Raw genomic sequence first — 13,384 nt, forward strand, 5'->3', positions numbered from 1 at the left:
TATATAACTACTACACTACCAAGAAAAAACATAAATCCACTGGTAGATCTTCTGTATAACATGCTACCAGCCCAATCTGCATCTGTATATCCAAACACCTGTACATTTTTACTTGCCTCATAAAAAAGTCCATAATATAAATTGAACTTCACATACCTCAATATGTCTCTAACTGCATCCAAATGAGGCTTTCTAGGCATTTGCATAAACTGACTGACAAGGCCAGTAGCATGGCTTAAGTCTAGCCGTGTGATAGTCATGTAAATCAAACTCCCTACTATTCTCTTGAACATAGTAGAGTCTTTTATCTCATCCCCAACATCAACACTCAACTTCACATTTTGCTCCAATGGTATTGAAAGAGACTTAATGCTGTCATACCATACTTGGATAACATATTTAAGCTATACTATCTTTGAAATAGCCATATATCGTCACCATATCTAATCACCTCAATACCAAGAAAGTATCTTAGCTCATTCCCATTATCACTGTCACTTATAATAATCAAGTCATCCACAACGATGACTATGATGATCAAACATGCATCTCCCTTTCTCACATAAAGTGAGTGATCAGCAGAGCACCTCCTTTAACTTGCACACATATGTGAAATGCTCTAAATTCTCATAACCTCCTAGCTGCTTCATATACATCTCTTCTTGTAATTCGCGGAAACCCCATTTTACTGTGGAGTATACCTATAAGTAAACTGTCTCTTTATCCCATGAGACCTCAAGAAGCCACTGAACTCATTAGAGAGATACTCTCCCTCTCCATCTGATCTCTCCCTCTCCATCTGATCTCAAGCACTTAACTTTCAAGCCTGTTTTTGTTTCAACAGCTGCCTTGAAAGATTTGGAATGCTTAAATACATCACTATTTTTCTTCATGAAATATACCCATAGCTTCCTTGAACAATTATCAATAAACATAAAGTATTTGCTGCCATCAAGAGATAGATTCTATGTAGGCCCTCAAACATAAGCTTATTTTGCCAAGAGACAATGGGCTGCAATTTGACCTGTTTTGCCAAGAGATAGATTCTATGAAGACAAAAATACCTCAAGAAGCATAACAAACAAACGCTTATTTTTATATTCGTTCTATTGTGAAGACGATACATAGTTTCCTTGCTGCAATTTACCACTGCAGATATCATCCTTCCTAGCATAACAATGGGTTGTAATATGACATGTTTTGTCACAATAATGGCAAATAATAGCAAAATTTCTAGAATCTCTATTTTATCATTCACCTCTTCCTCCAGAGCTCCCCCCCACCTCTAAAGTTTCCACAGCCTCCTGAAACCTATATTTCACCAAATTGTTGATTTAGCTTGTTTTGTTGGTTATTACCAGTACGCCCCATATCACGGCCCCTTAAAGAAGATCTGCCACATCTCCTTTCTGAACTTGAGTAAAATACTTGGATCCATTTACCATTTTTGTCAGATGAGTCACCTTGCATATTGATCTCTTCAATAATCATGAGAAAGACCAACTCATCAAAGTCTCGAAATGGCTTTCATATATGTATAGAAGTGACAAATGATTTCCAAGCCTTCTCATTATTAAGGCCACCCAAAGTAGATGAAATCGAATCATCATTATCAAGCATTGCATCAATAGCTGCTAAAGCATCTGCCATGCTTCTCACCTTCAAAACATACTCATTGACAAACATTTTTCCTTTTTTCAAGGTATTCACCTCTTGCTTAAGTTGAATCTTTTATGCCTTTGTATTTGTTGAAACAGATTCTTAAGAATTGTCCAAGTTGCATGTGAAGTTTTTGCATTTCTGATATGTTCTAACATAGTATTATCAATAACTGCAGATAGCCAATACATCACTTTTTTGTCTTTTGCATTCCATTCTTTCCATGCCTTTAATTCATCTGCAGTCGTAGGGATACTCAACTCTGGCTCCTTTTCTTTACTTGAAACCAACTCATAAAGACTCTTTCCAATAATGAAGTTCGTCACACGAAACTTCCATGAATGGTAGTTATTCTTATCTAGCTTCTCAATGATGGGATTTCCACTGTTCCCTCTCATTATTACAAAAATTATATAAAACAGCGAGCAAGTCTTCTACAATCTTTCACAATAAGTATACAATAATATACCAAGTAACATTTTTCTTCACTAGTTGCTCAAAATTAAATGTAATCTGCAACCTGTTTACAAATAAAACCTATGTTTACTTTCTAACAAACTCTAAAATTACAGATTCAAAATCTGCAACCTATGCATCCACTTTCGGTCGATACAGCCGAAATCGTAGTATACTCTGAAATTGTTGTCTGTAACCTTGTGGCTCTAAAATGGAGCCCAAAACAGTCTCAAATACCCAAAAAATTAGTGGGAAAGCCCTAAATGGCCTATTTATAGAATATACAGTTCTCTGCTCATACACCGAATCTCACAGCAATTTGAGATTTTCACTCTGCCCTACTTCCGATGCCTCCACAAATACTATACAAGAGAAATAGCGGAACAATGGGAAAGCTTCTTACCGGTTGCTTGCTTGCTCAAATCCTTGCTTTTTCTCCTTCACTTCAACCTTCAAAACCAGCCTCTCTTAGTGGTGTTGCTTACCATATCAAGAATCGCAATATGGAGGGACTTGCTTGAGCTACTGTACCAAACACACACCATACACAAAAAAGAAAGTTCACTCAATGACACAAGAAGAGACATGGAGGGCAAAACGTTTTCTTGATGGTTTTTTTTTCTTTTTCCACACACAATATAATATACACAAAGTATAGATAAGATACAGCATAAAGGAAAAAAGCCTGCTAAGTCAAACAGTGCATAACTAACTATACTAATCGACTGATGCTATAACTATGCCAACTATAGGGAGATATAACAAACTAAATGTAATAAGTGATAAGTCAGTGGCCATGTGAGGATCATAATGACCATCGACATGCTTAAGTGTAGACATGCGGACCTATCTAACTAGGCGGTCCATCATCAATGTCCACACATGTTGAGCTTACCATCTCAACACAACCCCTTGGTGCATCATCAAATCTTGTGGAATCAGCTTCATGATCTTTGCCTCTGGGTAGATTGCGCCTGATCATGGGTGACTTTAACATGTGTGTTGACCCTTCCCAGTCTACTTCATAGCATTCTCTCATGGATATGCCAGAAACCCAAGTTGGAATGCCTTTGCAATGGATATTCTGAAGCAGGATCTTTGGTCATGGCTTTCTCCATCAGCTCTCGGGTTTACATTCCAATTGGCACAATATGCCACATGGTCTGGCTTGGATCATATCTATGCCATGCATGAGGATTCCTTTTTACCAAAAGTTTTGGAAAAGCAAGTATTGCAGCCATATGCGTTATCACATCATTTTCGTTTGTAGCTTGATATAATTAAGTAACGTGTTAATACTTTTCATGGCCTTTTGGGCAAGCTCCCCTTGCATTTTAACTCCTCCTTTCTAAGTCATGCTGTCTGCAAAGGATATATGAGCCAATTGTTGGAAAGGTTTCTATGTGATTTTCCAATGGAAGGCTTAGCCTCATTTGATAGACTGCTTCTTAACACGCAAGCGGTGTCACGACAAGATGGGATTTACAATGCTTCTCTTGCAAGGCAGCATTTGCAAGTTGTTGTGGACATCCTAGGCTTGGTTCGTCTACCGTTGCTTGATTCTCCACATGATACTTTTGTGGTTTTGTTATCGGAAAAGCTGGCTGGACTTATACAATGTTTTCAAATGCGATCTTATCAACAAGCTAAGCTCCAAGATTTGACTAACTGCCTTCAGGATAGTTCTTGCTAGACTCATAAATTCTTTCAGCTTTGCATGCTTCCCCTCCACGGGAAAATATTGTGAGATTGCAAAATGTAGAGGGTCATACGATTACTGACCCCTAATCTATTGTATGTATATGCAAGGACTACTTTGCAAATCTCTTGGGCTCCCAACAGGCATGCTCTTGGTGCATCCTCATCAGTACGGCTTCATCAAGGGCAATAACATTTTGAAAAATATCCTGAATGCCCAAACGGCCATCAATTATCCACAACATACATAGCAAGAGGTGGTCTTGGTACAACTAGACTTGGAAAAGGCCTTGAATTTCCTAGAATGGTCTTTTCTTGTGCATCTCATCATGCAAGCCATAGGTTTTGGGCCTTGCATGTCCAAGTTGATTTATACTATTAGTGTGGGGGCTACATCCCGTGTTATGCTCAATGGTGGAGCCATTGAGCCATTTACCCTTGCACACTCAGTTCGCTAGGGCTGCCCTTCTTTTTGCACTTGCTACTCACCCCATTCTTTTCGTGTTGTCGTATCTTGCTGATATGGGACAACTAGCTGGTTTATCTCTTCCTTCATCTAAACATTTTATTGGTCAGATGTTGGTTGATGACACCTTCATGGTTGAAAGCGGATGCTTCTAATCTTCGCAAAGCTTTGGATTTTTGGAATTTGTTTGAACATGCATGCTGTCTCAACATCAATGCTGTCAAATCTTCCCTTATTGCTTCCACGGGCTCCAATTTGTCACATTTGGGATGGCAAGGTGTGGTTGTTTAGCAGGAGACATTGTGAGGCAACTTGGATATCCCTTGGGAGTGGATATGCAGCCTAAACACTTGCTAAATTGGATCTCACAAAAAGTAGAAGCCAAATTTATTTATTGGAAATCTCAAGCTTGGCCCTTTCATGTAGGGCGCAAACCATTATGCTCCCCATGCTCACTTCCTTTTTTCCATTCCTTCCATGGTGTAAAGTTGCTTTGAAGGATCTCAATTGTCACTTCTATTTTATGATGTGGAAGAAAGGCTTTATGCATACTAGTATATCATGGATATCATGGAATCATGTTTGCAAACCGAAATTCATGGGGGGTGGGGCTGTTTTGGACGTGGAGACCCATATGATAGCACTTTGCTGGTCGCTCTTGCAAGTCACGTGTACTGGTCACCAATCCTGAATAGTTATTGCATGTTGTTTTCTTGAAGATCACGGCCTTTGGCAGGGTAATATGAAGATTCCGTGTTCATGGTGGCATGTCCTTAATATTGAGATTCACTTCTCTACCTTTGCTTTAGTTCTTCTTAAAATCACTTGGTATGTTCATGGAAATTGGTGCTTTGCAAGGTCCCATGGCACCCAACCGACGACAAATTGGTTGCCAATTATTTCCAAATGGAAATTATGGATGCATCTCGTCTGCTCTCATGGGAGGACAAATTGGATGACAGACCCAAGTTTAATCGTATAGCTCACCTTGGATTGGTCTCATTGGCTGATGCCACTCTCTTGCCTGGGGGCACGCTTACGTCTTTTTGCATTACCAAGCAGGTCTTGCGAGTCCCTCGTGGCTACTGTGACCTTTGGAGCAAGGTCTCCAAATTTTTGTAGGACCACCAGCCTTTTCTTGTCTTGGATTCTACCTTTGTACCTAGCAAGACTAGAACCTTTCAAGCCACTTGAGTTTCCATTCTTCTTCAATTAATCTGATTTACCACATCCTGATCAAAGACCACTCATAGTTGACCATCAAGGCTAATGCACTTTGGGAGCTGCATAAAACTAAAGCCTAGTGGAAGTTGACAGTATCGGAGAAATGGCACAACAAGACACCATTCAAATGTAAGGTATTCATTTGATGCATGTTGGTGGATGGTCTTCCTCTTGCTTCGGCTCTTCACCGCCGTACTATTTCCAATGGGAATTGTTTCTTTTGTACTATTACAATGGAGTCTTTTCATCATCAATCTATCTCTTGTCCTTTTGCTTTGAAAACTTGGCTCCTTGTTTTTGGAATTTAGCATACTGTGGTGGGCGTTAGAATATGTCCTTTTGATTGGGTCTTTGGTAAGCCTAAGCATTATGGTCCAACGTAACCCCGTATGAAGATTCTATTTCACTTTCTCACATTCTAGGGCTATTGGCATATTTGGGTCACTCACAATGCATTCATTTTTTACACTACCTTGGGCATCCAAGGCCATGTTGCGAAAATGAAAGGACTTCTTTAGTGGTAGCTTGATCTTATTTAGCATGTTGATACTTTGTCAATAGAGAATTTAGTACCTTGGTGTCGAGCAGTCTCCTCAGTAACCCTACCTTGATTTTTGTACTCCTTTCCAGTTTCTTGTGTAACTTTTAAGCTACTTCGACGATAAAGCTCAGTTTTCTTTTTTTCCAGAAGTGATACAATCATGTATTACAAAAAAAAAAAAAAAAGAGAGTTGCCATTGCTACTACAATAGTTGACAGCCAGTAGAAGACCCTCCAGGAGGTAGTGACTTGCTCAGAAGAGACTACAGTAGTAGGTGATAGTAGTTTGAGGGTTGTTTCAGCCAAGCAATATCATATTCACAATGTTCCATCTATGGAGATAGCTTTCATGGCTGTCTAGATAGGGCAGTAGTTGAAAAATGGAGATAGCTTTCATGGCTATCTAGATAGGGAAGTAGTTGATTTCTTTTATTTTCTCACAATGAAAGTCTCAATTTTCTCTCTCTTCAACATTGTCTCTCATCCTCTAGCCTATTATCATCTTTCCTCAGCAATTTCCAATAAAATCAGCCATTGGAGGTGAAGATTTTGACTAATCTCTACGTAAACCCTAATTATTGGGACAATTTTAGGAGATTCAAATGGCCATGTAGCTAGCAAATATTCACGGCTGAATTTGTCACTCAAGAAGCACAATTGAAGGCCAATCCCCGAGCAAACCAATGGGTAAATTGGTTTGAAGGTTGCTAGTCATTTATAATAGCAAGAGGCAATTAGAGAGCGAAGGAGATTCAAGGAACCTCATTGTATTGAATCCAAATTGCAATTCAAGATAAAGAAATACCACAAGGGGTGCCAATTTTGGGACCAATAGGTTGTCCATTGTCCAAGATTAAGCGGTAATATTTGCATTTTAGTTTATGTGAATTTTATGCTTGTTGTAATTAGTGTTCAATCAAGTTATTGCCACCCTACCTGAGAAGGAAGCTACTTGTAGTGACCACAACACTCTGCATATCCAATAAGCACAATATTCTCATGTGCATATTTTTTACGATGATGAGCAAAAAATGGATGAGTTTGGCAATTGTCATTATACAAAGCATCTAAGCAGGTCAATAGTTTATATTTTGCATATTGATCATCATGAAGAGCATAGACTCTTCATTTCAACCATTCAAAATAGGTGGTCAATTCATCACATGTGTCCCTAGTCTATTGCAAAGTCATAGAATGCTCCAATAAAAATTGCAAATGTTATAATTCGGCTTTAAATGTAGATGCTTGCTGAATCCCATATACCCTAGACAAAGCACGAACATTATCATGGAAAATTGGTCATGTATCATGCCCTTAGATTGTATTTGTCTAGTAAACAAAGCAATCAATTGCTGCGTGTACCCAAAAAACTCATCATGCATCAAAAAAGGCTGAATCATAAGGACAAACAAGCAAGCAGTGCCTTGAAGGCATCCAGGGGTGATGAATCATTTCTAGGACCAAAGGATAATGGTCTGAAAGGACATGCTATTTCTCCAGTGTCCACCCACATATTAAGCACTATCAGAAGAAAGGAATCACTCTAACAAACATGCATCCTGTCCAATATAGCCCAAGTACCAAAATGTTGAAGGGAATGAAAGGTAAAACTAGGCTCGAAAGGATGGAGCCAGGACCAAATAACTTATTTCAATGAGGAGGCTAAGAGAGCATTCCATATCTGGCATTCAATCATCAATTACTGAATGAGACGAGAAGTTGCCTACTAAACATATTCACAATCCCATAGCAGGCTAGAGAGAGACACTGCAAGTCCCCTAAAGTTGTCGACAATCGTGAACCGTGTTCTAACCACATAGCCTCACCCTCATACATGATTTCTACAATCATGAACCTACCTCAAGTATCTTGGCGAATCAAAGATGTCTGCAAGGAAGAGCGAAAAGCCAACATGAGCCTTGTCTATGAGGAGCACAATCATTGAAAAACACCATAAAATCCTTATATACATAGATGGTATTAGCAATCATGTGTGGTCATCTCCTACTTGCGAGCCTCAGTCTGAGTCATACAAGGACATTAGGAGCTTTGACATTGTTTTTGTCTATCATTTTATGTGCTTCAGACACCTTAGATGGAGGGCACTCTCTCCTACATTCTCTCTTTGTCTCCTCTCCGTATTCACTTTCCTCTTTCCATTGTGTACTCTCACAAATGGAACCAACCATTGAGTGTTGCTTGTGCTCCACTGCGCAAAAAATATCCCAGTTCCAGCAAAAACAACCTTCCACATTTTAGAACATTGCTCCTAGACAAGACACCCTTGGCATTCCACAATGCTATCCTCATGATAAACAAGAGATAATTATTGCTATAGTGCTTTCCCCTTTGCATCTGCAGTTTTACCACCCTAAAATCTCTCCATCTCACTGCAAATGACATCCAAATCAGCCCTCTGCAAAGTAGCAAACTATCGATGCCTGAGAAGGATATTGTTGCTGCTGAGTACAAAAAGCATCCCTTCATGGAAGCAATCTTCCCCAAGCATCAAACCGCAAGGAAAAATCAACAGAACTTTTATCAACCACCCCTATTGTGCATGTATGAAATTAGGGCCTAGATAAAATCATTTGCCCCTTTGCTGAAACATTTGAGTGACATTAGGTGGGGGTGCATGCATAGGTACCGAACAAGATTCCTAGAGAGCATTACGCTTTACCACAGCCACTCAAGGGGATTCCTTTGAAACTTGCTCATCCACAAGTCTAGCGTCATACAAATCCTTATTTCCAGTTTTCCAGTAGGTGCAAGAGGAGATACATGTTGCTCCTAAGACAAAATCTGAGGCTCGTGCTCTTGCATATGCATCTCAACCTCTGGATTCACACAATGTTGTGATCCCTAAGGATCATGAGTACATTCAAATATAAAATGAGCCAACTGTCCACATCTAAAACAATGGCTTGCAAATATCCCCCATCTCAACTCATAAAACAAGGGATGCATGCCAAGCCAGGCTCCACCAATACCTATACAAGAGAATGCAAAACCAATGGAAGAATCCACCAACGATGCAAAGGGAAGTTCACGACTTCCACCCAAATGGGACATCCCTGCCTAAACACATCACCTTGAAATTCCTCCAAGGGCTGCCACAAAACAACATGAACTAACTAGCCATCTAGAAACAACGGGATGCTCTACATTAGTTGAGCACAAGCTTGTGGAGTGCAAAAGAGAACATCAAAGAACCCTTTTGGCCCATCATAGATCTCCTCCACCAGAGGAGTCTGTACCCACCCATTATCAGCTTCCTTGTACAGATCAACATGTAACAACAAAGCCTCACACAAACCTTATCAACTCTTTCGCGTGCAAACAAGATTCCTTTTACTCTCTCGCATATAAACAAAATTCCTTTTAATCCTAAAATTTCCCCGTAGATTATAAATGAGTCCTTATTGGCCCTCCTCTCTTGCTAAAACATAGAAAATCACATTCATTTATGTGATGTTGATGGCAGCATCGTTATAACATTCTATTTTAGTTCTATTTATCTTTGTGTATCCATCATGAGAGATAGGATGGTTTAGTTGTACTCCATTTTTGTGTCATAGGTCAAGCTCATCCATCTTAGAGGCACATGTCAAGTCATCCCCATCACCTACCCCAAATCCTCATAATTTAATGGATGGAAAGTGCCTCTCAAACATTGAATTCCTTGGTTGAGAGATGCATTCCAAGCTGCCCACTTGGCAAGAATTCACGGAGTGTTCCTTTGCATCCTAAAATACTTTATTCTAGCTCACATGCTCCTCATTAATCTCTTGGAAACTCCAACGACTTGTATCTAGGTTCCTTTGACCCCTCTCAGCACTGAGGCTGCCCTCATGCTACTGAGCTGATCATTGGGATTGCTATCAATATAAATAATTAATTCCATATTTATCTTCTTGCAAAATAAAACTGCATAAATCCTGAATTCCTTCTTCCTCACTGCTAAACTCTTTATCAATCCTTGATCCCAACATTAAAGCCCGAATACAGGCAATGAGGAGAACACGACCAGTAAAATAGAAAATGGCAGCCCACTCGTGGAGGGCTGCAATTTTCTGCAGTACAATATCTGTTCCCAGAACTGCCACTACATGTTCACCATTCAGTAATGCAGATGTCTTGCCTTCATTTGCAAGAATGTACTCACTCATCAGGCTATTAGCTTAAGCCAGCATACCCTGGTACATGTCTCCCCTTTCCTACAGAGGAGCACAATCATCCTGATGTCAACCATTGCCATGGCTTTAAGTCTGTTGGAAATGAACCCCACTCTTGCAACAAGTCTAGGATGCACCACAAGAATCCTCAATGGGGGCATCACTCTATCCAAGTGGATTGGGGACTCAGCATTTAATTGCCCCAAACCAAGAGACCACAAGAAAACATCTAGCAGTCTTGCTTCTGAGCCAATGACACTGCACCCTTGGAAACTTGTGCTCATCTAGCTCCTCACTTCACACTAACAAGAAGCCACTGGAAATAATCACCTCTTGCAAACGCTTCCTCATCTTGCCACCTCACCATGCTCACTTCACGCTCAAAAACTATAGCAATGACAATATCTCTTAACTCCCAAGAGGGACAAGCTTGGCAACTAGCCCACAATCGCCACGAATGTGAACAGGTCAACAACTTCATTAAACAATTCAAAAGAAAATGACAAACTGTAAGGTTATTGAATTCCCACAAATGCCTGAAATACCATTGATTCGATCAAGACCACACGAACATGATCAGTCGATCGCATGGAAACGTGTGATGCCTACAGCTTATAGATGATCATGTACAACATAATAAGAAAATAATTATAGAACAAAAGACTACGAGTTCAAAGAGAATATATACTCGAGCAAGGAACTAAATTTAATTGGAAAGTGATGATACATCAAGGCCTAGGCTTAAGCTCAATACAAGATACAAGAGACCTCTTGGATATAAGAACATACTCTCAGGTAAAGACAAGGAGGAGATGAGGGCACTTGGTAAGGATCGTGCAATCTAGAGGGTACATACCTTTACATAGTTTATGGAAGAGGGGGCATTTTCAGCCTTAGAGCTAAGGCTTATTAAAGAAAGCTTAAAGCTATATAACATAGCCTATTTAAAGCTTTTGGATATTGCTGGAATGGCAAGAGCCTACCGCCAAAGATGACCATGTTGAAAATATGCCACCCTGAATGGCATCACTTCTGGAATCTTCATAGTCTACACATCAATGATGGCGTTGGCAATCACAATTTCAAATGATGGCATTAATCTTAATAGTTGCTACAATGCTTGAATAAGGCTTTATAAGCTTAGGCCTTTATAACTTAAAAGTTGATAAGCATGCATGCTGAACTGATGGTCAAAAACATTGGACTGATCATGGCACTTATGCTGATAACCACTAGACTGATGCTCACGTGGCCGCTGACTATCGGGCCTACACATGACTCAGTCATGATCAATAGAATGCTGTGATACCTCGTATATTGTATACATAGTTTCTAATAATCACATGAACACTTTGCTTTGCTCTTCTAGATGTTTAGATCACTTTGTGATATCTAGATTACATTTCACATGGCCTAGGAATAATGTTTCATAGCATAGAAGCAACCACCTACACATCTACATGTAATAAACCATAAGAATTTAACTTAGAAAATAGAGAGAAAATATGCTTCATAACATAGAAACAATCCTCTCATTCAATTCAGCTTGCCCCACTCAGTCTGCTTCTTCCAGCTACTGGCACGGCCATCCTCAGCTCTCATCTACCCTTATGGAGGCTCCTACAGATTGTATTTTTCCCAAGTTGCTGGTGTCATCATCTCTTACTGCTCCCCAACCAGTTTCAGCCTCTGTTTTACTCCCCACAGACTATTGCCTGCCTGCTGGTCACCTCTACTGCACATTGGACAGCCTCTCAACTACTCCCTTCTGATTGGCTATTCCCAGCTGCCGCCCTGCTCATCCAGCCTTGGCAGACAGCTGCATTTTCAGCCTGATCAGCCACTCTGCTCCTATATAGCTCCTGGAGATTATGCACTGCTCCAACATTAGCTGTGCTTTTGCTGCTGCCCACTTCTCTTAATTCCGGCTCATGGTTGCAACACTGTGGATCCATCTTTGGTGGACGCCACACTCTGACACCTCCCTCAGCCCACTCCCGCAAGAGCCATTTGTTGTTGGAGAGCTTTGCCTTTGAGCATTTTGTATACACCATTTTACTTTCAGCATTCATTCACTTCATCAAAGTTTCTTCTTCTTTATTTTGTGTTTTTCCAATTTTGTCTGAGTTATTGTGTTTTAGTCATGTTCTTACATTCTATTATTCTTAGCACCAACCCTAGCATATTTTCACATGGTATCAAACCCAGTGCTATTGAAGAGTATCGTGCAGCTATTGTGAAGACTTGGTTTGTGTGGGATACATGAGCAGCACATAATCAACTCACAATGGCTGCAACACCTTCCTCTTGGGAAGCTATGGTACCTATTCAAATTTATTCTTCATTATAGGCCTTGAGGAGGCATTATGGACTCAATGGGGAGGAACAATGTATCTTCTTCTTCCACAGATATAGAGTGGATGTTGGACATAGAATTGACAAAGTATTTGCATAAAAGATGGCCCTACTACACACCTCTTTCAGAACTCTACGAAGTATTCACATCAATCAAGGTCAGTTGGACATTCCTACTTAGGGACAACTAGCGAGCCCTTGTTACTTACAGCCAAATCCGGTGCTAGGTTCATATAATCCTTTTGATGCATATGAGCAAAAAACCTTCTTTGTTGCTCTTTTTGGTGCATAGTATCCTGATCTAAGTCACCATGGAAACCACAATTGGTCTGTGTATGTCAATGTCCATAGAGGAGGCTCTAGAGGTAGACATACGTCTACATGTATACTTGCTACATTACCTTTTGTTTCATATGAGAAGGTTATTGGTGCTAATCAATCACAATCTTCTCCCTCTTCTCATGATCACTTACATTCTCTTTCGTTTTCTTTTAATAGATAGGTTTAAATTCTACAGTTGTATCAAGTACAACAGGATAAGGATCTTTTGTTTCTCTTCCCAGTACATTTTTCTTTTATATTCTAGTTGCTATAGCTACCCATAGGTGAATGCCACTCTATCCCCCAATACTCTGTTCTCAAGAATGTTATCCATAAACATCGTACCTTGCACACACCCACAAGTGGGCACATCTTTCTCTCTTGGGATGGTTGTGCTGAGTATCCCCCTCACTCCCCCCTATACATGCATCTACAGCGACTCACACGTGGATATAGCCACTCACACGTGCGGATATCCATCCTTTGCTTA

General features: G+C 40.1%; 1 protein-coding gene across 8 annotated transcripts in view; it reads right to left on the reverse strand.

Moving 5' to 3' along the window:
- The window catches only part of LOC148026960 (aminopeptidase M1-B-like), a 148,890-nt gene that overhangs the window by 11,101 nt on the left and 124,405 nt on the right, over positions 1-13,384 (reverse strand). For 7 of the 8 annotated variants that reach the window (XM_087691505.1, XM_087691510.1, XM_087691511.1 and 4 more), the window contains one exon: positions 2,519-2,565. The exons of the other annotated variant lie outside the window; for it this stretch is intronic. In XM_087691505.1, the coding sequence (XP_087547631.1) occupies positions 2,519-2,565 (47 nt within the window). The remainder of the gene's footprint in view (positions 1-2,518; positions 2,566-13,384) is intronic. 8 annotated transcript variants of the gene reach the window in all.

The sequence above is a fragment of the Lygodium microphyllum genome, chromosome 13 (genome assembly GCF_053477565.2).
Source record: "Lygodium microphyllum isolate KBCC chromosome 13, Lygodium_microphyllum_v1.1.10, whole genome shotgun sequence".
In the NCBI taxonomy this organism is placed as follows: domain Eukaryota; kingdom Viridiplantae; phylum Streptophyta; class Polypodiopsida; order Schizaeales; family Lygodiaceae; genus Lygodium; species Lygodium microphyllum.